The sequence below is a fragment of the Sturnus vulgaris genome, chromosome 3, assembly GCF_052056855.1.
Source record: "Sturnus vulgaris isolate bStuVul1 chromosome 3, bStuVul1.hap1, whole genome shotgun sequence".
Taxonomy (NCBI): Eukaryota; Metazoa; Chordata; class Aves; order Passeriformes; family Sturnidae; genus Sturnus; species Sturnus vulgaris.
In genome coordinates this window covers 37,344,679-37,371,490 of record NC_142245.1, presented here as the reverse complement: position 1 = coordinate 37,371,490, position 26,812 = coordinate 37,344,679, and the positions used below count along the sequence as shown (strand labels likewise).

Genomic DNA, 26,812 nt, shown 5'->3' with positions numbered 1-26,812 from the left:
CAAGCTGGAGCAAAGTCTGCACTAAGTATTGAAGGACAGGGCAACACTAACCAAGCAACAAACTTTTTGGTTCATGAAGCTGTCGAGAAGTTGGCAAAAAGCCCAAAAGGAAGGCTGTCCAAGCATCAACTACAGCTGTCTTAAGTGTTCCAGACTGTGCTTAACACTGAGCTTGTTTTCACCTGACAGTTAAGTGAGTTGGCCTGGTCTGAGTACAAGTGACTGAAACATGGAAAAAAGTCAGCTGCAAAAATGCAGGGTGGTAAACAGCAAAGAAGTTGTTGAAACTTGAATCATTGTATCTGTGTTGTACTGTATACCAAAATAACAGTACCATTCAGAATCCAGCCCTTCTCTTCATTCATTAAGAAAGCCAGATCCATCTTCAGTGTTATCCCAAGCTGAATTTGTTATGTGAGCAAATGAAAAAATGGAGTCATGTTTGACCAAATTAAAGATGCAGCAAAGGCAAATGTTAACTGTTTACTTTCCAAGGCTAATTTTTCAACTTTTCTCTGTAAAATATGAGTTCCCAAATTCCTAGCCTCTGATTCCTCTGGTTGGATATTCTGAAGCAATTTCCTACAGACAGACCTATGCATCAGTCCCTGAAACTCACAAAAACCCACTGGGTCTGATGCAAAACTATCTGCATTGCATTTAGTTGCATTGTGCCATGACTGTGCTGGTACCAACAGCTGTTGCAGACATCCTGGACACCCCCCCCACACACACACCTTTACAGCAGTGCTCGTTGCTCAGGCTCTGATGAGTCTTTCTCTTTATTGTTCTATTATTGGTATGGATTTCAGCATCTCTGAACCAACTTCTGCTGAAGCCAGCAAGTTTCCATTGGTTTCAGAAGGACTGTAATGGTACACTTGACTGGTACAAGCATATCCTGTACCAACTCTGCTAGCTACTGCTAGCTCCTATTTGCTCCCTGCCTTGTTATGTAGTGGGGTGGTCTGACAGCTGCTGGCTCTGCAAGAAATGTATAAGTCCAGGCTTCCTGTTTTGGGGGTCTGTGGGCTTTTTTGCTTCTTATGGTATTTGTTTTGTTTTTTAATACCTTATCTCAACCTGAATAAAGGACATCAGTAAAATCCTGGGAGATGGGCTGTGTGTGTGTGCATCTACACATTTGGCATTCCCAAACCACTGAAATCACTACAGCCTGAGCAAGAAGACTTTTAAAGGAGAGCTCTTGCCTTGACTACAGCTGCCTAGATTCCTCCTGGTTTTCTTCATGAAGAAAGAGCAATCTGTTTTTGTCTAGTATTGCTGTGGTGACCCAGTCACAGGCTGGTGAGGGAGGTACTCTTGGCTTTTACCTGGGGACAGCTGCTCTGAATCAGCACTGTCCCACTGGCCAGCCCCTGCCAGGTACACACTGCACAGGCTATCTCTGGACACTACACCTGTTCCACAGGCCCTTAGCTATTCATAGGAAGACTTTGTTAGTTGTCTTCAACTTGTGCCCCTGATTTCACCAACTCAGCCTGAACTTAGATCCTGCCCCCATAGGGAGAAAGTCCAGCTGAAAATATCTCAAATCAGAAGAAGACTACTGCTCGTTAGTCTGTCCCACCCAGCTCTTGTTCCACTCCCTTGGACTTAGGGAAAATGTGGTCATTTCTAAGCTAGCTCTGAAGTAAGCAGGCTTGTGTAGCAGACTGAGGAAAAGAAGACCAAGGGATGGGGGAGATGCTTCATCATGAAGAAATGTTTTACATTTGCCGTAACAGCCACCCTTCACCATGGGATTGATTGCCTTAATTTTGTGAGAGGTTGCTCTGCAATTGCACATCAAGGCCTGTTTGGCCCTGAGATTTCCATTCCTGGTACTCCTGACTATATACCTAGGCCAAAAGAGCTTGAATTGGTCCCCAGTGTCAGGAGTATATAGATGCCAGCACTATATATAGGAGGGGAAAAGAGAAAGAAAAACCAGTCTGTGGGCTTGAAAATAGAGGAGGTGGAAGTAAAATGAAATGAGGGAAGAACATAGCAGAGGAGATTGCACAGGCTGAGGAAAGATTAACAGGTATTAGAAAAAAGCAGAAGACATGGGAGAATTCAGATCAATGCTGAGGCGAGCAGCAGGGAATGTTCTTAGCAAGGAGCATTAGGAAGGTGAACACAGATGGCAAGGTATGAAGGGCAGACAGACCTGAGAAACTGTAAGGGCAGCATGGAGGAAAAACCTTAAAATCCAAGAATGGGAAGAAGATACAAAGTATATGAACAAATATCTAAAGTAATAATACTCGCCAAATCAGAAACAATAATTTTCTTTATCTTGATGTTAGAAAGTTGCATATAAATTAAGCAATGGTAGTGTAAGAATAATTTTATTTAGTATTTTGGTAACACAATGATACATCTCAAAATGACCATAGAATTTAGCTTGCTAAATGACTGCATACATTCTAAATAGGTGCTACTAAATTTGAGTAACTTCACAAATTACATGAGGCATTATGTGACCAAACAGCTATATAGTGTGTAACCCCCGACTGACATGAGCAGTGTGGATGGATTTTGCACTAGTAGCCAATGCATAGTTAAAGATTTTGGAAGGGTAAAAAATTGCAAAAGCCATTTTTTATTAAAATATGAATTGATGATCCTTGCATTAGAATAGCTATTCAGCTGTAGGTTACATACTTTATTTCTTTTAATAACAGCACTTAAAAAGGTTCAAGAAAAATCATCTTGCTAGCATTTGATCTAATGTAGATCTCCATATGAAAATGCTGAGTATCTTATAAAGCTTTTCACAGGTATAGGCTAAGTTCTGGGGTATCACAAAGTTGTACATAATTCAGAAGAACACCTGAGGTTACTCCATGTGTATGTAGCAGAAAGCTTTTTTTAGCTCTAATACAGATGACAGATGCCATATGAAGTCAGAGCCTTTAAACAGGTACATTATCACTGTGTGGGATTATAGAGCGGTGCTTGTAGGCTTGATTCAGGTTTTTAAAATCAGTAGCAAAGCTTGTACTTAAGATCAGGATTGTGTTGTTAACCCAGCTCTTCCCAGCATTAGTAGGAGCTCTGTCCCTGCTGCCAGCGTGACTAGGACTGGCCACCTATCAAAAGTCACAGTGCAAATCCTTACTTGCTTAGGTCTCAGCAGAGCTACTCGCTGTGCAGCACTGTGCCCTTGTTTTTCTAGCTCTGCTAGCACTTTATCTGGTACTCGGCTGAGCACAGCAAGTCATGTGAGGTACTCTCATGTCTGATGGATTTTATATGTCATTGAAGGCCATCTGCAGCTCCAAAGAAGTGCCCAAATCTTCTCAAATCAGGCATTTACATAGGGCTGTTTGCTTTCTAGAGAAATATGTGGCTTTGTATATACAAACATTCGCCAGAGGTTCAACGCCATAAAGTTTCATGTGTGCTTTACTTTAAAATAATAGGTGTTAAAAAATTTTAGGAACTTTGCCTCAAAAATATTTTAAGAGTGCTTTTTGTTCAGTTAATGGGTACTTTAATTAGGACCTGTAATGTTACTTTTTCTTCTGGGACTTTGTTCCAAACAAATTGTACTAAAAGTACATAGTTGATTTTCAGATATACTAAATAATTCAATAGTACGACTAGCGAGTAGGGATATTATTTGGTCTATGCTTTACTTGAGGCTTGTGGCATGAATGTTTTAATATAAACGCCCCCAATCTCACTTCTACTTGACTTGGCCAATGTGGATTTTACTGGACTGACCTAAGTGCTTAGGGACAATAATACTAAAGAAACATAAAGTTCAGCTATACCTTTATAAATCTAATTAAAATACTTACTTTGTTCATGAACATGCTAATGAACAGAACAGCATATGATTTATATCACCCTTGCCATCTAGTGACATAGAAATTCTGATCTTTCAAAGCTTTATGGAAAGTTACTATATTAGGACATTCTGTTGATTTTCATAAAAAACATGAATTTTAGTTTCAAACATGCTTACAAGCAAGACTTTTATTTTTTTAGGCATTTATGTAAACATTTTGGAATGCTGAAGGCAAGACATTACATTGCCATTTTACCAAAAATGATGTGAACACTTATTACTGAGGCATCAATGTACATCCCAGCAGCCATAATACCAGAGCTGCCATGAGCCTATGGCAGTTTCCAGCAGAGTAAATTCAGAAGCAAGCTGCAGTGTTCTGAGCAACTGCTTTTGTTTGTTTTTTAACACTTCTGAAAGTGGAGTCACCGAAGGCAAACTTAGAGTTAAGGCATAGCGCATGGAGACATGGAAAGGATTATAGAGACAATGCCTGGAGATGCTCCAACCAGTCAGTAGATAAAAAGCACTTTACAATGACAACTTCTGTGAACAAGCTAGAAAAGAAAAGGCTTATTTTCAAATTGCATATGTTTTAACATTTAATATATTGTTCCCCTGGCTCTCCTTCTAGAATTAAAAAGATGACTGAATTATACCTTGTGCAACTTTTCTTCCTGCTTTTATAATGTTTTGTAATATTGGCTATATACCAAAAATCTCACCAGAACAAGCTATGAGTTATAGAAGTCTAAAAAGAGAGAGGAGGATTATCTGTAGATGCAAGGTTTATTGCTTAGGCATTTGCTGACAGCTGACTTTCACTGGCTGCTTTTTCTGCTTGCAGTCTTTGGACAGCCTGATCGAGCAAATCCATTGTATCCCTAAGCGTAACATTCAAGGTGAATGGCTTAGGTTTAATGGTTAGCCCATAGGTGAAGTCCATTTTAGGGTCCTCATTTGGATTAGCAGTAAAATTGCACTGATGCACCAATATAGAGGTAAAGAGAAAGAGCTGCACCTTGGATAACTCCTCTCCAATACACCGACGCTTTCCCAACGAGAAAATCATCACGCTGCTAGTAAGATCTTTATTGATGAACCCATTCTCATCCAGGAATCTTGTTGGATCAAAGTCCTCCGGGTTGGACCATTTTGCTGGGTCATGATTCACTGACCACTGATTTACAAAGATGACGGTGTCCTTGGGAATGAGGTAGCCCATGATGAAGGTGTTGGTTGTGGTGGCGTGTGGAATAGTCACAGGCACAAAGCTGCTGAAACGCATGGACTCATAGAGGAAAGCCATGATGTAGGGCAGGTGAGGCTGATCTTCAACACATGGCAGACGGTCTCTTCCAACAATCCTATCCACTTCTTCTTGCATTTTAGCCTGCACTTTCGGATACCTGTCATTTAAAGCAAGATGTGTGTGCATACATAATGCTTTCAAAGGATTTTTCTTACAAATAATCATTGCTGTAAACATTTTTCACAGAATCTCACCATTATCCTAAATGATGCAGAGTGAGCAAAGTTTAAATACATTGCAGGAATGTGTAGACCTCAGTTGAAAACTTTGAGAAAAAGAACAAACTTCCCATGCACTGGTGTAATTCTAGATTTGCTCCGTTTTTACTTTAGTATCCCGTATAACTGACTCGCAACGTAAAAAATAACAATAACCTAAAGTGTGCTGAAACTGAATATTCTGATCCAATTTTGAAAATTAATTCTTAAACTAGAATTACTTGTCTCTGCTAACTATTGGATTTTCCATGGGAACTCTGATTTTCCAACTCTGTACGTGACTTAAAAGTTAGCACTGAGTTCGTTATCACTAGACATATTTCATACCTTTGGAAGCCTGCAGGTTTCTAAACTAGAAAAAAAAATCCCAGTTATTAAAATGTCAGAATGGCTTTATGAAACTTTTAGTTCGAGAAGACATATTTTCTGATTATAGATAAAACATAATTTTATATTAATGTATTTAAAGATGACTGTCTTGAAGTCTGGACAGTTTGGAAGGCTACACAGTAACCAACAAGGTCAAAGTGTTAATACATCTTTTGCTTATCTGAAAGCACACATTCTGTCCAGGAGGGTTTATTTCCTTTAAGTATTCAAGTTTGCATCTTTGCTTTTTCCTCCTACAGCAGACTCACATGTAAAATACTGGGCATAAAACGAGAAATGGAGAGAAGCCCAAAAGTTATGTGAACACTGGGCATCACACTCTTAGCTGGAGTGTTAAATATTTGCCTATTTTTCAAGAAGCGACTGAGTAGATAGTATTTGCATAAGCCTACAAATTATGCAGGCGATGGAAGAAAAATCCAGGGTAGACTAGAGAGTCAGTGTCATGGCACCTTCTCTTAAACCAGCTCCCCTCTCCGAGTTTCCCCGGCGGACGGGCCGGTGCCAGGGCAGCGCTCCCGCCGGCTGCCCAAGGGGTCTGCCTTGCCCAGTCACGCAATGGCAAGGAAGGCACACACGGCGGCAGCTCAGCATAATAGCGGGTTTGTAAACCGGTGCACGAACTCTTTATCGTGCTTAAGCAGCTGTTATCCTGTTCCTATGATCTTGATCTTGACCTGGTAAAATCTTGGTACTTTCAGGTTTTACTCGGCTGCCTTTCTGCCAAACTCTCCTTATACACCCTAACCTGACCTGAGTAGGGTGGGATTTCTTTTCTTTTGTACTTCCTTATCTCTTTTTGGCAGGTTTCCCAGAGCTTCCGTGTTAGTTAATCGGAGGCTGCTGAGGCACCCCGCGCTGCAAAGACTGGTGCTGCCCGGTCTCGCAAACCCGCGACCCGACGGCGGGTCCCTGCCGGGGCCGCGCCCCCGGCCATGCCCGGACTCGGAGCTCCATGCACTGGCTCGGGCCGGCTGCTCCCGCCGCGGGAGCGCTCCCAGCAGCGCCTTTGCCCATGCGGCGCAGTTTAAACGGGGCTCCCCCGGGACTGGTGAGCGCTCGCACGTCGGGCGGGCTCGCATGTCCCCCCCATCCCGGGTCGGTGGGGCGCCCGGCTGTGCTGCCGCCTCCGCCGGCACATACCTGATGAGGAAGATGAGGAGCCACTGCAGGGCGGTGGAGAGGGTGTCCTGGCTGGCGCCGAAGATGTCGGTGACGGTGGCGGGCACGTGCTCGAGCTGCAGCCGCGGCTGCTCCCGCTGCAGGCGGATGAAGGCGTCCATCATGTCGCGGGGGGCAGCCCCGGGGCGCAGGCTGCGCTGGTGCTGCAGGAACTTGCCGCGGACGAAGCCGTAGAAGTCGCGGTTGAGGTCGCGGAAGGCGCGGTAGGCGGCGCGGACGGGGCTGGGGAAGCGCTGGAGCCAGGGCAGCGCATCCACAAGGCTGCCGGCGCCCACCGCCCGCCCGAACTGCTCGTTGCGCCCCACGATGCGCAGGAACTCGCCGTCTCCGTGGCTGTAGCGGCGGCCGAAGCACAGGGCGCTCATCACGTTCGCCACGGCCACCACCAGGACGCGAGAGGGGTCGAGGAAGGCGCCGCCGGCGCTGCCGCGCACCAGCAGCGCCACCAGCGCCCGCGCCTCGCCCACCAGGTGCCGCTCGAGCAGGCGGCGGGTGGCCGGGCTGCCCGTGGAGAAGGCGCGCACCGTGGCGTGCGCCGCCCGCCGGTGCAGCTTCCAGAGCTCCGAGTACCCGCCGAAGGCCAGGCTGAGCCCGCCCGACACCAGCTGGAAGGACGGGAAGGGCGGGCGGCCGGCGAAGGCGGCCCCCTGGCGGACGAGGGCCTGGCGGATGGCGCGCTCCCCGTTCAGCACCACCACGGGCCAGCGCCCTAGGCGCAGCTGGAACACGGCGCCGTAGGTGCTGGCCAGCCGGGCGAAGGAGAGGTGCGGAGCGCTGCCCAGCTGCGCCGCGTTGCCGATCAGGGGCCAGGGGAAAGGGCCCGGCGGTGCCTGGCGCTGGCCCTGCCGCCGGCGCTGCTGATGCTGCAGGACGAGCTTGCCCAGGTGGATGGCGGCGAGTAGGCAGAGGAGGAGCAGAAGGGAGCTTTGCAACGGAGGAATGCCGCGCAGCGCTTCCCCGAGCCTCTCGAGGGCCATGCTGCAAGGGAAAGGGAGAGGTCAGCGGGCAGCGTCACCGCGGGGTGTGGGCACCTTCAGGTCCCGCGGGCAAGGGGAAGCCCGGACGGGACGCTCTGGCGTGGCGGAGGGGAGCGCCGGCAGCCGTCCGAACGCTCGGAATCCGGCAAGTTCTTACTGTGCGTTCCTCGTGTGCCTAAAGCCCTTCGAATCCTGTGCGAAAAACAAGGGATAATCGATAATCAAATGGCAAGCTCCTAATAAGAGATCGAAGTCGTATTTGGCGGGGGGGTCCGGTAGGGAAAGGTCTCTGCGAGAGATCCAACAGATCACGGCTGAGAGAGGCACAGTGGGAAGCAGGAGGATGCTCTCTCCTGACGAGCCTCCGCAGATGCCGGCAATTGACGTGCGCCGGAGACAGGTTAATTCCGGCGCTGCACATCCCTGCCCCCGGCGAAAAATCCCCTGCGAGAAACGGGATACCCGTCCCACTGTCGGAATTTCCCCCTGCTGCGGAGAAACGTCCGCACGCGGCCACAGAACCCCCTCCGTCCCGAGCCCTTCCCTCGAGCCTTCGGACCCGTCGCGACATCGCCGGCTGGCGGTGTGCCGCCCCGGGGATGGGCTGCAGAGGATGCCCGAGGACTCTGCGTGGCAGTGCTGACTGGTCCCGCTTCCCATCCCCGTGCCCGGGGACCGCCCGCTCCTACCATTTGCTCCAGCCTTTCAGAAGCAGTGAGGGGATGAAGGGGTGAAATGAGCGGCGGGCTCCTGTAGCAGAACTGACCTGTTGCACTCTGCTTCCATCCGAGACCTTGGGGAGGATGGAGAGGAGCTGTGCAGCCGGCGGCAGCTGTAATGGACAGTCGCGGCTCCGAAGAGAGCCGGGACGGCGGCGTTCAGATCCAAGCCTTTGGGAAACTCATTAGGAGCCCCGGTACCTGTCACCCGGAGTTTGGCAGGTCATGTGCAGACAACCGCCAGTTGCGCCCGATCCCAGCGCAGTTATCACCTTCCCAGCTCTTTAACCCTTCGGAGCTCTCCCCAAGGCAGCCACCTGCCCCGAGCAGCCCCGCGGACCGGGAGAGAGCGGGTTGCTGAGCCCACTCCCTCCCTCTCTCTCTCCCTCCCACCCGCTTGCTGGGCTGCGGGGACGGGACAGGGCCAGCCCAGCCCGCTGCAGGGAGCTAAGGGGAGCAGCTCAGAGGGAGCGGAGAGGACGGCCCGCTGCTCTCAGGCTCCGCCGGAACCGGAGCCGCCACCTCTGGGCGCCTGGCATTGCCACTCCCGGCTTTAAACCCGCCGGCATCCGCGGTGCGCGGCGCGGTGCGGGCGGGACGCGGACGGCCCCGCTGGCAAATCGCCGTTGCCTGGCCCGTCCCCTGGCTTGAGGGGTCGCAGTTATTTGCCAGCTGCCCTTGGGCCCTCGCCAAGCGGAGCGGCTGAGCCGCGGATGCTTTTATGGCCGGGGCCAAAAGTTTTAGCGGAGGAGGTGCCGGGAGGGGAGCGGGGTGGCGGGCGGACTCGCAGCTCTCGCTGTAGGGAGGCGAAGTCTCTACTGCATCTTAGGGGCTGAGGAAGCCGAAGAGCTTCCCCTCCTCCGCCTGTCGCCTCCCCGTTGCGTGCGGAGTTAGCATTGCGTGAGCCGGGGCTGGAAAGCCTCCAGCCATCTCCTCCCCGGGCCCCTACCCCTCCTCGCAATACCTGACACCAGCTCCGGGGAGAATAAGGCTGGGAAGCGCCTGGCAGCTTCCACCCCGGCCGGCTCCGGTGCCCTCCGGCCTCGCCTCCGCCCTGCTCTCGCTTCTCTCCCGCTTACGGCGCTTTTTTACTCTTAAATCTGGCGCCTCCGCCCGCACGGGGAGAGCTGGCGAGAGGCGTGTGGGTACGGCGCTCCAAGCCCCCCCGGGCTTTCCGGCACCCCGGGGGAACCGGGACTGCAAAACCCCCAGATATGGGGGAAATCGTTCCCCGAGAAAACAGAATACCTTTGCTTTGTCTTGTCATTTTTGCAGTAACAAGAAAAAAAAAAAAAGAAAATACAGCATTTATTTCAGATTCTTTACAGTCACATCATTAGAAGAAAATACGGTGTTTTGGTAGCATTTAGGGATTAGACAAAATTAAATGCTGGGAGTCAGCCCAGCTCAGGGTGTGAGCCCGGTTCTGGCCAGGCTGCTACTGCTTCTGTCTTTGGTAAAAAGTGTAATCCTGCCTGTTGTCACTGTCCCAGGCTCTTCCAGACGGTGATGCTCCTTCTTGCTCAGACTAGCATCAGCCTTGGATCGTCTGTTGGCTTGGAGCTTCTTCCTGTCGCTGCCAAGTAACAGAGGTGTCAAAACCACTTTTTCTGAGCAGTGCCGGGAAAAGCGAGCTTCCCTTTCCCAGCCCCACTTCTAGGGTGAACTGGAAGGATCCTGCACACATATCCCAGCTTCAAAAAATAGAGCAAAGAAAGCTCCATCCCTTCTGGACTAAGGTTAGGGTGTTCTGATATCTCCATCACTACCAGAAGATTGAACCCAATTTTCACATGCTATAATCACTCAGCTATGCAAAAGTTGTCACCACCCCCCCTTCATCTGTCTCATGTCAAAGAAGAGACATGGACGTCTTCTGGCAAAGTTCCAGAAAAAGATCTGGGTGGTACTGATTTTTTGCCACTGAACAGATCTATTCCAGGCACTGGATCTGAGGGGTAAGAACTAGCTTGGATCAGTTATCTGAACTTTATATTATAGTGCTGGGCATTTCTTATTTCCAGCAGGTAAAGTTGCCCTTTTCTTGGTGACTGTTAAAAAGTCTCCTAAACTCCAGGCATTCCAGCTCTCGTTAATAAGTCCCTAAACCCATTTTTTTGGTTCAGCAACTAAATTAGTTGTATTGCAATTGGATTTATCCTGGCTGTTTGCAAGAATTACAGAGAAAAGGATACATTTCCACTATCATGGCTTGCAAACTCAAAATTTAAGGCAGGAGCCTAGGAGTTATAAATCCTGATACTTTTTTTTATGCTCTAAGGAAACTAATTATTTCTCATTTCACTTCTCTTTGGTCTTCAAGAGTTCTGTCCCTATTAGAAAAGAAAGAAAACCAATTTTAGGTATTTTTTTCTGTGGTGATAGTACCAGCTGGCCCCCCCGTACTATTTACAGCTTTGGCTCCCTATTTCAGGTATTATAGCCTGAGTATTGTTTCGACTGTATACATTGAACATTCACCCAGTTTTTTAGGCTTTGATGCTGTGTGACCTTGATTAGTCCCTTGGTCTCTATTATATGCTACAAATTGCCCTCCTGCCCACCTCTATATTCATTCTTCTCACCTCCTGTTTGTAGAAGCATAGGAGTTCAGAATTACTGGTAGAGAATGTATGTTCTTTTTTTCCCAGTTCTAGGGACTTAATTGAGATGCAGGTCCTACTGAAACCAGTCCCAGATTCCTGAGTTGGTTCGTTTTGTTAGGCACTGAAGACTGAATCAGTGAAAAGGTATGTCACGTAAAACGAATTATTTCTGAGGTCCAGAAAATCCTACTTGATATAATAACAGAAAAAGAGTTGAAGGGCTACAAGTGAGTCGGTGTGGGATTAAGAGAGAGGAATTCAGGCCTAATCTCTTAAAAATCTTGATTGATTTGATAGGAATGCGAGATGCAGGGTTTATGGGGGATATCAGCACCTCTGTGATTGAATAAAGTTGCTTACATATGTGGACAAGCATCCTCGTTGTGGAGGTAAAAATTCGATAAAGGAAGAGGAATTGCGCAATCTAGAGAGTCTTCATTTGCCCTTTAAGAGGGAATTTTTATATCTGCCACAGTCCTCCCTCTTCCAAGGAAACTCTTTAAGCCTTAAGAGATTTTTACAAGTGTTAAGAAATACTTACCTAAATCTGGCGTTGAAGACCCAATACTTAGTTTTGCTTCTAACCATGGCAGCTCTTGCCTTTGCTTTTGGATACTAGCAAGGTGCTTATAAATCTTCATGAGCAGCAACTGGAATTTCTCATGGACTTGACCTTGCTCTGTTTTCTTTTCTTAATTCTTCCTTTTGCATCTTTCCATGGAGAGCCCTCCCACACTAGATTTCTGTCTTTCCCATACCTGGGACTATGGGTCTTTTCCTCCTCTCTCTTAATTTTACAAAATCCCAAGGTGGATTAGTTGAGCAATGTTTTATCTTGGGATTGCTTCAGCATAGATCTTGTACAAATTGTTTACCGTTTGTAGAGTGATTCAAGCCATTCTTTGTTAAACAATCCTTGGCAGTGTTGTTTCTGATTGTCTGTTTCAGAGTGTTGCACAATAATATATAAGATGAATAAACAAGTAGCATAACTGTAAAACACAAATCACTTGGAAATGTAACCAAGTGTAATATCCTACTGTTTCAGGCTACTTAAAATTGTACAGATGCACTTACATACTTCTAGTGTTCAACCCGAGTCTCAATACTGCTGTAAGTCAGGAAAATCACCACTACTACAATCAGAATAAGAACCTGTAAACTTGTGTATTTGTAACAGCTCACTCAGACTATGTTTATGTGGTGATCCCTCTTGATGAAGGGTTACCATTATGCTTCAAGTACTTTCAGATCTGGAGCTGAAGTCTGTTCTCAGTCCAGCCACTGAACCAGCTCATGACTACTGGCTCTGTGGTCACCATCTGTGCTTGCTGCTCTGCTCCCAGACATGTCCCTGCTTCCTCGGGCTTACCTACACTGCACTGAGTGCTCAGTGTTTGAGCCAGCTTGAGACAGCAGCACCACAAATGTGCATGGTAGTGAGATAATTTCTGGTGCAGGCTCCTGGTTTGGCTCAGTTTGGCAGCTTTCTGGTCATGCCAAACAGGAGTTGTAAGTGAAATAGAAAGACCTATATCCTCAGGTCTACCCAGAGTGCCAGGCATATATAAGAGCCAGCTGCAGCTCTATGATTCAGGATTATTTATTTAGGCCACTCACTGTGGCCTAAAATAAAGCATTTGTGGTATGCTTTTTAAAGCATATGTATTTGTGGTTGCATATCACTTTCTTAACCTTCATTAACTTGCAGCTTTCTTTGGACTTTCACTCTTCCCTGCATTCCCACTGACTTCCCAGCTCACGTTTTCAATTCTGCCTTGCTATTGAAAACCCTAAATTTGGTTTCTAATTCTGAGCCAAATTCCGGCAGCTGCTGTGGGAAGGCAAGGAGCCTCCCAGTGCTTGCTGGGGCTCAGTTCAGTGGTATACTGAATTGTAGCCTCTCCATCTGTTTGCATTTTTCATGTTACTTACAAATTAAAGGCATACATTGTGGTCTGCTTCCACATAGGCAACACACAGGTATGATTATAGAAATGAGGACATGGTGTTACGCTTAATTCAAGTATAAAACTTGATTCTGAAACTTCTAATTCTGCCTGATTCCTACAGTATTTGTTTCCAAAGTTTGCTGCCTTTTCTTGACAGTATTAGATGAAACCACACAGTTTAGTCTTTTTTGAGAGGAAAACACAAAGATGATACCTTTGTGGATACCTGTTGAGAAGGCTTTTTAAACTGTCTTCTGCTACAAGGCAAAAGAGCAAAATTTAATTTACACACTGTTGGGCCCTCATCCACGCTATTTTCTGTGTGTCTTTTTACTGACATTGTACAAATTCTTTTAAAGTTCTTTGAAAAAAGCAGGTGGATTAAATGACATTTAGGAAAGATTAGACACTGCTCAAGGCGTGCATTATTGAGTCTGTGCTCAAATGTGATGTATGGGCAAACTGCTGTGCCTGCGCACTCTCCTGCTTCAGCAAGGGGGGTCTCCCAGGCACATCTGGCAGCTCTGCATCCTCACACTGGTTTTGAGGTTTACAGAACCCAGAGCTGTGTTGTGAATGTCCATCTTTACACTGAAGTATCTAAATATTATAACCTTTATGATGTGCCAGGTCACTTCAAAGTTTAAAATTATTGCCTAGGACCAATATTGTTATCGTGTTAACAAGCAGTAATATATCTCTCCTTTGTTTTCCAGACTTTGTTGAGTATTGTATTAGTAGTAGTGATACAAGCTCTGTAGTGCAATTGCTTTATTAACTCTAAGATTTTAGTATTTGTCATTTTAGAAAACGCCAGTGCCCTTGTATGGTTAGAGCATTGACAGATGCTAGTTCAAAACAGTCCTGGGCTACAGCAGGAAACAAAGTCTAATTCCCTCACAGACAGAAGTATTTTCTGTAGGAGTGGGTTCTCCAAAGCCTTTACTATGGATTTGCAAAATATAGTTATTCAGAATTTGGACATTTGACCAAATTTGAGCGAATTATCAAGGGGAGAGCACAAGGCACAAATCTGGGAGAAAAGACATTACCCAGAAAAATGTCAAGTCCCTGTAGAAAATGACCCTTCATGTTTTAACATTAAAGCTTATTTTCTTTGTTCTCATGCATACATTCAACTGGTTTTAGACAGAATTTTTCTAAAGATTATAATGTAAAATATGGATTTGGCGAGAGGGATAGAAAATTTCAGACCAGATTATTGAAATAGAGTAAAATTATGAGTGAAGGAGAACCCAGAGTTTCCAGTTAAGGGAGCTCTGTGCAAGTAGACACTTGCAGGGACTTGACCCTTCAGCACAGAGGAAGAAGACAGTGAAGCACTTGCAGATGGAATGAAGAAACTTGCAGTTCTTTGATAGGAATATGGGTTTTCCTATATTGTCCCCCAAGTGTCCTAGCCATTGATTATTCAAGCCTATAAATGTTCATCTCACCACTTTCCAACCAATAATTTCACATGACACAAATATCAGTCATTTGGGTTCTTCTGTTTGTGTTTGGTGTGCGCCATTTTTGGTGCTTGACAGCAGAACAAGTGGTCAAAATAATAAATTAGACCACACGATTTGAATCTGGTCCCCTCTAGAGCAATCCATGTTGAATTTCAGAATTCTCCTTTGGGCTTCTATTCTAACTTTTGAAAAGCCTGCTCTGCTTACCTGCACATTCACATGGATATGTTGAAATTTCTTTTACTATTAGGCGTGGATTCCATAGTGCCTGGAGTAATTTCTTGTCTAGAAGATTGAAATTTTGTAATGGGAAGTTTTCAGTATTTAAAAACATCATTATCCTTAGTACTGCTGCTTTCAGGTGCTCTAAGAGAAGAGGTGGCACTGGGCACAAATTGATAGTTGAGATGGCAGCTGAACCAAAGAGGAACGCAGTAATTTGTCCATCATGAGGACTTTCCCTGACTTTTAATCATGAAGAGACAGGCCTTTAGCTGGGATTTCCCAAAGGAGGTTCATGTTACGAACCTAATAAATTTCATGTCAGTCAAGGAGTTGCTTGTAAATGTCACCTCTTAGATAGCCCTGCTCAAATGAGTCAAGATACATGCTCACCGCCTCCTTCTCCCTTCCACTACTTCAGGTCAATAAAATGTTGAATAGTATTTGTGAAAAAGCTGCAGAGTGATAGCTCATCCAGGAGAAACAGTGATTATGCTACACTGGCTTCACTGAAGTATCCTGTAAGGTGAAAACACATGAATCGAAACCAGGAGCTCCTGTGATTTGGCTGATGAAGTTCAGCTGAGGAAACATTTGCACATCCCTCTGTAGCAAGGCATTCTTGGCTTCCTCTGCTCTGCTGTGAAAGGCTTTGGTGCATTTGCCTCCAGCAGTAACTGCATTTCAGTGGTAAATGAAATGACTCAAATACTTGGGACTAGGATGAATGCAGGTAATACCCCAGCCTATAGAATTATTTATGCTCTTCCCCAGGGTAGGGGAAATGGGAGTTATTTGTTTGCATATTTTTTAATTTGAACAAGGATTTGGAGAATGCATATCCAAACTAATGCAATAAGGGAAACTCCCTTTGTGGTATCTGTGGTCAGTGATGGAAAATTGAGTTTAGGAGAATTTTAAAGTATTCTATGGAAGGACTGCAATCTTGGTCAAGATGGTTGGCTTCTTCTGTAAGACAAGTAATAATAATATTTCCTCTGTCCCTCAGTAAATTTTACAGAATGGAAAAGCAGTCTTGACACATACATGCTCCTAGCATTTGGAAGCAAACCCAAGGAAGTGTCTGTTTCTGAGCCATTCAGGTCTTCTAACCTTCAGCAATGTCAGATCAAAGACCATGAGGGAAACAGACTGCAGGTGCCAGTCAGGGCAGGTTACATCTTGTCACAGCACTCCGGGAAGAGGCCTTTGCTAATGTCTGTTAATCTCATGGCACGCCAAAGGAGAAAGACAGAAAAAAATTGCCATAAATTCTTCCTTTTCCCAAGGAACCCACACCCAGGCTCAGGGTGGCCACACAAAGGCTTGATGGCTTCCTCTAGAAGGGAGAGCAGTGTCTGCCCGTGCCTGCCCTGGGGTGGCTGGGCAGATGTGGGGTCACCCTGCAGGAACAGTGTCTGGATCTGTCAGGGAATAAGGGCTGAAGCAGCTGCAGAAGCAGCAATGCACTGGAGGTGATGACAGCAGCAGTAGCTGAGACCATGAGAAGAAATTCTTGCAATGAAGAGAGCCTAAAGTCCACCCTGGCTGTTGTCTCCCACAGAGACACTCACTCTGCAGCCACAGAGGAAGCTTAAAATGCTGTGCAGCACCATGGGGAAGAAGTAGCAGCAGCAGAGTTAACAGAGTCTTTACCAGCTGCAGGGAAAGACAGGATTAGGCACAGCTTAGGGCGCTGTAGGGGATGTCTTTGGCCAAGAGCCAGATTTGCCCCTATCTTTCTTTTGAGGTGTAAATGGCATGCAAGGAGACTTCTCCCAGTGGCTTCCCTGTGAAGATAAATAACCTGATCCCCCGGTTATTATCCCCCTGCTCTCCTCCCCTTCCCCCTGACTGACTTTGATTATTGTAACTTTACATGCGCTTTTAATTTGCGTGCAGGCAAGTACAAAGGCACAACCGGATATACCTGTTATTTGCCAATGACCTGAAAGAGCATAGTTTATGTTAAGCCTTGGGTTATGGTAAGGTTTGCACGCGATTCCTCAATATACATGCTGCAGGCAACTGATGCATGGAGGTGATGGAGGGTGGAGGAAAGTTTTAAAGTGACAGAAGCTGATTTGGTTCCTAATTAATCAACCATTTACGTAGAGGCCTCCATTGCAATACTGTGGAGACCAAGTCTTGCCCTTTCTTCAGGCAAGGAATGTATGATCACATTATCCTGGCTGTAGTTTGTTCATGGCTGCACCTGCAACTGATCATGAATGCTTTGTGAAAATTAGGCAAAAAAGGTAGGTAGGATGTTTACACCTGCCTGTTTGTGCATACTTTTGCATGGCAGGCAGACGACTGGAAGTGCTGGAGGAAGCTACAAATGAGTTAATTCATGGCAACAGAGTCAGGACAGAGTGTGTGGGGATGCACACCTTGACTGAAGTGTGGGGGCCTGGATAGAGAGGGGATCCACATTTTAATGAATGGAACTCAGCCTCCACACAATTCGGAGAGGTTTCATTTGACCTAAACTCCCTCAGCAAGATATAAAGAATATCCATCCCTCATGGGTACATAGTTACAGCTGAAGCCCGCAGTTACAGCAAGCAGATGTGGGGTTCGGTGCTTATCCTGCACACTGACTTGCTCACTTCACAGGGAATGCCTAATGATGTTTGCTAAACATTTCTTTTCAGTGATTTCACATCAAATTAGCTAGGTCTTCAAGCAGAAAGGAAGTGTCTTTATCTGCCAGGCAAATTAACCTTGAGGTCTTAAACTTCAGTGGTTTTATTGGTGCTACGTGCTTTAACCTAGCGTTAAAAACTGCACCAGAGGAATTAATTCACATTTTGTTTGGAGGTTCAAGAAAGGGAAAGGATTCCATTGATTCTCAGTTCCACCTCTTATCTCCAGGGAGTTGAAAGCAACATGAGTTAAATTAAGCTTTATGGGATTAAGGGACAGATCTACTCACACTTCTCTCAGAAACAGTGGGAAAAGCTACAGAAAGTCAAGTGCTACTCTTACAAACAAGGGCATCATAAAATGATTGTTAAAATAACAGAAAACAAGATGGACCTATTGTTGCAAGATCTCTGTGTAAGTTTGCATTTCTGCACGTAAGCACATTTAATTTTTTTTTGCCTCAGATTCCCCCCAAAACTGGGAGTGATCATTGGTGTGGATCTGCCCAGTATCTGTTCTGCTGTTTTCTAGCTTAAGACAGATCCTGTACAGCCAGCATCCAGGAAAATGTTTACATTTGTAGGACAACGATAGATTGACTCATTTTTTTACTCATGTTTTTAAGTCAAACACTGCAACTCTGCCTTCTATTTTCACAAGCCCATAGGCAACCATGGTCCACTTGCAAAAGGAATTTATCTGAATCAGCTTTCAAAATAAATCTATTTGATTTTCCTTCTTCTCCTCTGCTACATTTTTGCTTCTTGCTTGCAACCCTCCTTAGCTTCCCTTTTGAGGAATTTGCTTTCTTTTAAAAACCTTGTTTTTTCCTTATTAGTTTACCTTTTACCCTGTTTTTCAGTTCTAAGAAGCCAAAATACGTAAGTTTTGCATACCTGCATTTTAATTCTTCCCCATTTGTCTTGATACTTAATACAAGTGTAGAAAACTCACATCTAACAGCAACTTCACAAAAGCTGTGAACTCTCAAACACACGGTTGGTCTTTTCGTGGTGAGTATATTTATAAAAATGTAAATGTTGCTACAGGCTTCTTTTGAGGAAGAAAGGTTTTCATTTAAAAGACCCAAACAAAAAACGTCTGAACACATATTGCTGCCCGCAATCTGTTTTTTAATGAGTGTAGTAAAATCACTTAATGTTGCTGTAAGCACTGATGCACAAAAAAACCCAAAAAACCAAAACCACCCCCAACCCCCCCGCCCAAAAAACTCAAAACAAAAAAAAAAAAAAAAATCCAAACCAACCTTGAAGTTTTTTGCACTTAGAAACTTGAAAGAGTGTGAAACTCTCTGCTCCAGCCCTGGAATAAAGCAGTCACAACAGCAAACCTTGTTGTGACAGGGTTAAACAGTCAGGAAAGGTTTACAGGCTGCCTGCTTGTCCCTTGATTCATCAGGGGTTTAGATGAAGATGTGTGCCCTTTTTCTGGTATGGAAAGTCTGGAAGCCCTGCAGCTGGCTTTGGATGAGGGAATAGCTTTGCTTTGTGTTACTTTATGAATTTGATGTTTGGATAATAAACTGTATCCTGGAGCGAAATCTGAAGAAGACTTGGGTATTTCTGTGCCTTGACCTTTCCCTTCCCCTTCCCCATGGGCACGAAAGCCCACCAGCGTACAGGCTGTTAAAGAGCATGTGACAAGCATAGCAAAATATTTTCCTTTTCCTTCATTAAAGTAATCCTGGGTTAGGTTATTGAAAGAGAAGTGTAAGGAGGCAGGTACGAAGACGTTGTAAAGAAGCAGCAGGCCTAGATTTCAGGTGTACGTACACACAAGAGGAAGTCCTACTGAAGATGAAAAGTAGATGAAAGTAGAGTGATTGAGATTAGTTCAGGATATCTATCTAATACTCAGTATTTGCATTTGATCAGGTTGCAAAGCCATGGCTGCTGGAGCATGAGTTTATGTCTTCTATCTTCAGAAAATGCTAAATTCCCAAACAGGAAATCTGACATCAGATTAGGAGGACAAACCAGTTACTGTCATCTTCAGCTGAATAGGGATCATAAAGATGGATTCCAAGTCTGAAACAATACAAGGGTAAAATAGGGTAGCAGTAACAATCTGCTGCAGTTTGCAAAGTGGGCAGAGCTTTGCCTGCATGGCATTTACTGCTTGCTGAGGAGGTAAGTGGGAAGTCACTCCCAAAAGAGTGCATAGACCAGGAGAGAGAAGAGGAGGGAGGTACAAATAGTTCAGTAGGTGTGACTAAGGACTGGCTACAGCACCACTGTTTATATACTTCCCATAGAAAAAATGATAAAGTCACTCATGTTAATCTTACATTGAACATTTTTGCATGGCAGCAGGTTTTGAAAAATCTTGACAAACTCCATATTTTCTAAATTATCCCACTCAAGCAGCATAACACTTTCTTTAAAGCTAATGCAGTCAGGAGAAATGATAGACCATTTCATTTAAGTCATTATTTTCACATTGATTCAAGTAGAAATGAAGGCTTCAGCAGGCTGCAAACATGGGAAACAAGCTAAATATCCCAAGTGATATGGGTATGCTGCAGAGAAGGCTGGACACCAACAAGATGGAGTAATAGCAGTGCAGAGAACTAGATACAAATAATACTTGTTCATGGTGTCTATCTGATAGTCAGTAGTTTCAATATTCATGTCCCTGAATGGCAGCCTTGCCTGAGAAGGCAGCCTCTGCAGAAGCATCAGAACTTTGTCAAATTCAATTAATGAAAGCACTGTATCCAAGAGACACCGGTAGCAAAGTTTAAGTAATGGAAACCCTTGGCCTTGCTTAGGCTGATAAGGACTTCAGTATTTGGGTGGATATCTGAAAAAGTCATAAGGGCCAGAGCTGGTTTTTCTAACTCTAATGGATGTCTGGCCAAAACTTACATGGTCACGCCATGAGATTTAAACGTAAGAAAAACTTGGTATCAAGACAGCACTGGAAAAGGCTCCTCATTGGAGGTTTCAGCAAGCTAGAAAAACACTTCTCTGCTGTTATTGTTGTGTACATGCTTCTACCTTGTTTTGCGTGGTGTGGATGAGCTTAACTGTGGCTCATTTTAGGATTGTTTAGCCTGTGGTGTCTTTGCAGAGCAAGGATGGTAGTGGCCCTGGTGCACTTTAGTGTGCTTGTACCAAACACTGCAGGTTGCCTGCTCTGTGCAACCCCATAGACCTTTTCTCTTGCAGGGTTCTGAAGCTGACTCTTCATTGTCCAGGCAACATCATACTTAATCTTATTAGTTGACAGTCTTGTTAGATGATTTTACTATGATTTTTTAATGTGGTCAAAGTAGCACAGCATGCACATTCATCTCTGGCCAGCCATCTCCCAGCATGCTGAGCTGTCAGATCTATGGATGCACGGAAATGGCACCTCAATGTGCTATCAGATCATCTGGCACAATAAACTTGTCCTTTCACAGTTTTTACACTTTATGCCAGCTGTGTAAGGAGATGTGATACCCATAAGAGCAATATGAAAAGAAATCCTATCTAGTCTGGCATTACCTCTGCACAGGTGATCGTGTATCTTTAGAATAATCTGGACTGATCTGAACTAATCTGAACTGACAGAGAAAGTTCATGGCAGTTTTACATAGCCCAGGTATTTTAGATATATATTCCTAGTAAGCTGGGCTTGTGGAGTTGTATCATTGAGTTGTTGCCTGACTTGTTCTCTATGGAGCATAATTCTTACTCTTCCATCAAGGTCGTCTGAAATCATTATTTCAACAGGTAAGTACATGGATTCTGTTTATTAAGCCAACATTGACAGTTTAAAAAAGAGTTGCTTCCTGTGATTTAAATGTACCCCTTCTCAATATATTTTACTCTGCAGCATCTTTGTTACATATTACAGGATGAATTTTTACTGGGCTCTTCCCTGTTAGATCTTGATTTTTAGATTAGGCAGCTGTCCAGATTATACAGCAAACCAGTTTGTAATAAGTATAAGTAACTCTGTAAATCCATTGTACTAAGTATAGAAGAACAATTTAAGCGTAAGGAGTTACTTACATCTAAATTCCAGCCAGCATCTGAAATAAATCACCTAGGGACACAGATGTATTTGCATAAATGTGCACAGATCATAGTGATAATGATGTGAACAACATTTTTTTGTCAGCTAATCACAGGCCCTTTCACAATCATTCCTAAGCACAGCACTATAGCACACTTGTGAGGTGGATAATTACTAAAATTCCATTTTAGAGAGCAAAACAGTGAAACAACATGATTAGGGACTTTCCAGAGGCTGTCTCTGACATTTTTTACTTGCTTGGCAATAAAATCAAATTTCATTACTTCTGTTCCTGTACTTCATCTACAGATTCATATTCCTTTCTCATACTTCTGTCTGGCATTACCTTTTATACCTAGTACCTTTTTACATTCAGGGATAACCTTGCTAAGTGTTTCCACAGATGGATAACATTTGACAGATTTTTCATCTTACTAAGAAAATGTGAGAAAAAATTCCAACATCTTCTATACCAGGAGGAATAAATACATTCACCTGCTTCTTCTGATTCCCAGACCTTGTTTTGGCAAGTCAGACTTGTATTAATATGAGATAGGCATCACACTCACTTCCATCCTAATGCCAAGTGCTGAGGCTGGCTGATGATATTGGCTCACCCTACTTGAAACATTTTCTTGGCACCTCTTATAAACTCCTCTGGGAAATCTATCAACAAAACACAGATTTAAAATACCAAACATGGCAGGAAAAGAATTGTGGCAAAACACAGTGAATTCCACATGTGGTCAGGGAGAGTGTATTCTGTTACACCTGTCAGGTTGTCATCTGGGACAAAACTCCAACTCTGCTGTGGATCTGGTCATGCCCTGGCTATTGGGAGAGGAAACCCGTCCATGGTTCACCTGCTGACACCTGGAGACACACCTTGGCTGCAGGTGCATGTCTCAGAGTACCAGCAATGCATGGTACTGTGAGATGTGGGCATGCAGAGGACACAAAGCTCCCCACTGGGACCTGTTGTTCCCTGACTTTGTGTCCCCATGCACAAAGTGGAGCGAGCAGCCTAGGAGGTCAAGTGGCTGAAAAGTAGAGCTGGAAATTGCCAAGAAATAGAATTACAGATCTAAGGAGGGCTGAGGAGAATCTCCAAGGATAACACAGACCACCCTGTTGCTGCCAAACCTGGATCAAATATGCCTGTAATGTTTCCAACAGATGTGTGTCTGAGCTCTCCTGAAAACCCTTCTCTCTGGAGATTGCACTCTGTCCTTTGACAGTGCATCTGGGGCTTTGTTGCCCTTTGCCAAAGGTCATGCTTCTTTCGTTTCAGACACATCACGTTTCATTCCTTAAAGATCCAGTGAATAAGTTCTTCTGTCTGCAGTCTTGAAGTCTGACATGGTATCTCCCCTTAGTTTTCTTTAGATAGAGCCTACAAGTCTCCTTATAAATTAGAGGTCCCAGGGTTATTGTGATTCTTGTTAATTTTTTTCTAGGTACCTTGCTATTGCTATGTATTGCTTTTACTCTAATACAGGACAGAGTATTCAAAAAAAGTACAAGTGAGCAGAACAAAAATATTTCATTTTTTTAAGATAAATCTTGTGACACATCACTCCAGAATTGCTATTTGTATTAGCTTGTGCCTCTCTTTTCCAAGCAGGAAGGAGTTTCTTTTCAGTATTATATGTCCTGAAGCAAGATCTTATGAGGTAATGAAAAAAGTTGAATAAATGCAGTGTGAAGAAGTTATAATAGTTAAATACATGGACGTGTAGCTTCCTTTGATTTACATTGCTTTTATTAGTTTTATTGTCATAACAATGTTGTGATAATTAAAAGTTTCCATGGGAATGCCACAGGGTTTTATGTGTCCCCAGGAGCAGCTATTCTACTTTAGCAGAAGTTATTTTTATCATCTTCTTAGAATAAACTTCATTCATTCCTGCCATCTCATTCTCATCTCCCAGAAAGTCTATTTTGATGCTTGAAAAAATACAGCAGTGTTTATTTGGGTAAAGTATACAGCAGGATCATCTTCTTCATCAAAATTATCTTTCATTTCTTTCTTTCAGTATCTGTCCATTCTATCTCTTCAGAAAATGTATCTGGTATTTGAGTGGTATATCTTTTGTCATTCAAAATACCTGTGCTGGTTGGGATAGAAAGTAGAAAGAGGGCAATTTTGTAAAGTGGGCAGATGTGAAAGACTCTAATGAGAGTCTTTCTAAAGGAATCAATAACTACTAGGATAAATTCCCTCTCTGAAGTTGCTGAAAGTGCAGTAGTTCTGCATCCATGGTAGACACTTCTGCTCATAGGACTCATTTAATTACTGCACCCAATTATCAGATACTTTCTGTTAACCACATGAAATGTGGGATTGTTGTAGGATACAGTGGAAGTTACAAGGCATTTCTGTATTCCAATAAGGTTCTTCATGTGTTCCTCACACCTCCCTGGCTAAGCATGTGCAGTAGCATTTCTTTTGACTTGGACCTTCTTCAGGGCATTTGGGAGGATTCAGGCTAAACCTCTGCGACAGCAGACCAGTTTTTCCACGGTATATGTGGCTGGTTCCTTGATTTTCACTAAAATTTTCTTCTCTGACCAAGCTGATGTCTTCTAGCATGAGAGGCTTACCCTGCAATGAGTGCACCAGCTTGGAAAGATTGTGAGTGAGAATGAAGACAAGAATCATTAGTAAAGAACGTTACACTAAAAAAAAAAACCACCACAAAATACTTGGCTCTGCTGTGGAACGTTGAAACGATTAAAAAGTGAGATGTGTCATTTTTTTTCTTCTAGCTACATGCAGCATGTGTTTCCCATGTCTCATATTACAAGCAAATGTGAACTGAGGGTTTATGGTAATACCACCTAGGAAGTATGATATCATCTTCCCCACAGGTGGTAAGTCAGTTTTCCAAGGTGTGTTTACACGCAGCATTTCAGAGCACCAGCACACACACCAGATACTTAAGCAATATCTGTAATTACGGAAGAGTTTAAGGAATAAACACTGTCTAGCCAGGTATGACTTGTAAAACACCTTATGGCCAAATATGTGATGTCATTCCTATTATCTTGATAAATTCTTGTTAGGGCATGAATTCAACTGAAGTTAAATGAAGCTGATAATGTGGTTTATAAGTGTGAGCACGCAGAGTTTTTGTAATCAGACTAGTTGTTAATAAGATAAATAATCTGATAGTGCAGAAGCAAATTTGCTTGTATTTTGAGATTTATAAATCCTGTGTTTCAGGATGATAGTCTGTTTATATCTAAGTTGTAAACCACAAACATAACAAATTGTACAAGATTTCTAGAGGAAAAGTGACAAACATTACCATCAGTCAGATGCCCAGCTTGATACATTTATTTTCCTCTTGGCTCATCAAAGGTCTGAATACCAAAGATTGTTAAGTTTATTAAAGTATTAGCTTTCTTTTATATTCTTTTATTTTTGGTGTTTATTGAAACCATTTCATGAAGTTTAACAGGCTGGAAATGGCTCTTGCCAGCTAAGTCAGTTTGCTATTTGTTTTTTGGAGTTTTTTTACATTGGAAGCACATATATAAAATATGAGCTTAGAAGGTGTTAAATGGTGTAAAACCATATCTCCGTATGTCACTTCCATTCCAATGCTGGCTCCAGGACAGATTCATGGCTGTCTTTCTCTAAGACCTGGGATATTTTTGTCAGAAAATGGTACAGAAGGGTAAGACTCTATGTCCTGTTGCCATTGCAGCACTTGTCTCTCACTTTGTTTTTCATTGCTGTTTTTTCCCAGTCTGATCCTGATCAAGTGGCTTAGCAGATGTGCTTGACCACCTACAGCCTTTTTGGACTGTTTTCCTTCCTGGCTTTTCAAGCTCAGCTATTCAGGAAATCTGAACTATGTGTTGATCTCTGAGGCTGTTCCAACTTCTCTTAATGCAGCAATTATTTAAAAGAAGTAGGCAGCAGTCCTGCAAAATATTTGTCCACATTTCTCTTGGATGCCTTCCTTTAGTGAGCAGATGAGAAGAGTGTCTGGTTTAAGCTAGTTTCCTGGAGAGGCAAAGCAAGTGCAATACTTATTGTCCGCACATATGTGTGTATCTTCATGAGCCACAAACACCTTTTGAACACACTGGACTCTCTAAACTAGAGGAATTGAGATCCCCAGGGTCCTGGAATTCCTATAAACTTCAGTTAAACCAAACAGAAGAGAGATGTATCATCAGAGGTTTGCTGAAGGGCATACTTCATCACAAGCTCTTCCTTTAATAGACAATTCAGCCACAAGACCCTAATCCACAGGGCAGTGTCAGGTTCAGTAGTTTCACATCCCTTGGCCAGAAGTGAAGCAGTACTCTTGTGGGTGCAAGTCTTGAATTTTATGAAATGCTTTTCAGAGCATATTTCTCTTGACTTCCACATCAGTCTCTTCATAAATTTGTTTTTGGTCATTTTATGTGTTATGGAGCCCCACAGGGCTTAATACTGCACCTACTTACTTTTTATGCACATATATTGTTTCTCAGTGCAGCTTGTCACTACAGAGCTACAAGGCATGGCTACATTAATCATTCTTCAGCACTCCTTCTTTCCTGATGTGTCACATTCTTCTCCTTCGTGCTGTGCTCGAGAGAGAACATTGATAGCACACAAGTTTTTGATCAAAAACTGTGCTGAACCAAACAAAGTGATATTTTTGCCAGTTTTGTTGTTTATGATACAGCATTTACACTGTCTTATTTATAAACTCTTTCATCTGTAGCACTGAATGGTGCTGGTCTTCCTTTTCCTTCTTCTTTCCAAGGAGAAGTCGCTGACCGTCAGTCAAGTCTTCAGGCGTGGCTCTTCCCAGTGGCAGCATCAGCCCAGCTGGATCCCCAGAGGGCTGTGGATGGCAGGTCTCCTCTGAGCCTTGTCCCCTCCCAGAGGAGTGCTGGGGGCTCCACCAGAGCTCAGTGCCAGAAGGGGCTGGTCTGGGGACAGACCCAGTGGGTCCCTGTGGGGATGCCCACCTAGGCATGCTGGTATGGGCTGGTGTTGCACAAGGTCTTGGGCAGTGAGAGGGCCTTGCACCACGCAGGGGCAGGCTGCTTCCTAGGATCATTTGAGCCTTTTCTAAGCTATTTAGTCTGCATATTTTGGATACCATGAATATGCATACTCAGGACTTGGCCATTGCCTTGGGTTTCCAAAGCAGGTGGTTTGTCTGAAGTCTGTCACAGTTAGCCCAGTCTTTTTTTCCTCATAGCCTCAGACTAGTCAATCTCAGCTTCTATTTTTTACAGCTGATACAACTTGGCTCCTGCTGGAGCAGCAA

The 26,812-nt window shown here is 44.2% G+C and overlaps 1 protein-coding gene across 1 annotated transcript; it reads right to left on the bottom strand.

Moving 5' to 3' along the window:
• Positions 1-2,338: 2,338 nt before the first annotated feature.
• CYP1B1 (cytochrome P450 family 1 subfamily B member 1) lies at positions 2,339-8,997 on the bottom strand. The gene is made up of 3 exons (XM_014876572.2): positions 8,648-8,997; positions 6,866-7,882; positions 2,339-5,211 (listed from the first exon to the last, which is right to left on the bottom strand). Exons 1-3 carry the CDS (start codon positions 8,665-8,667, stop codon positions 4,599-4,601), a joined length of 1,650 nt encoding a protein of 549 aa, XP_014732058.1. The 5' UTR covers positions 8,668-8,997; the 3' UTR covers positions 2,339-4,598.
• Between the last annotated feature and the right edge of the window lie 17,815 nt (positions 8,998-26,812).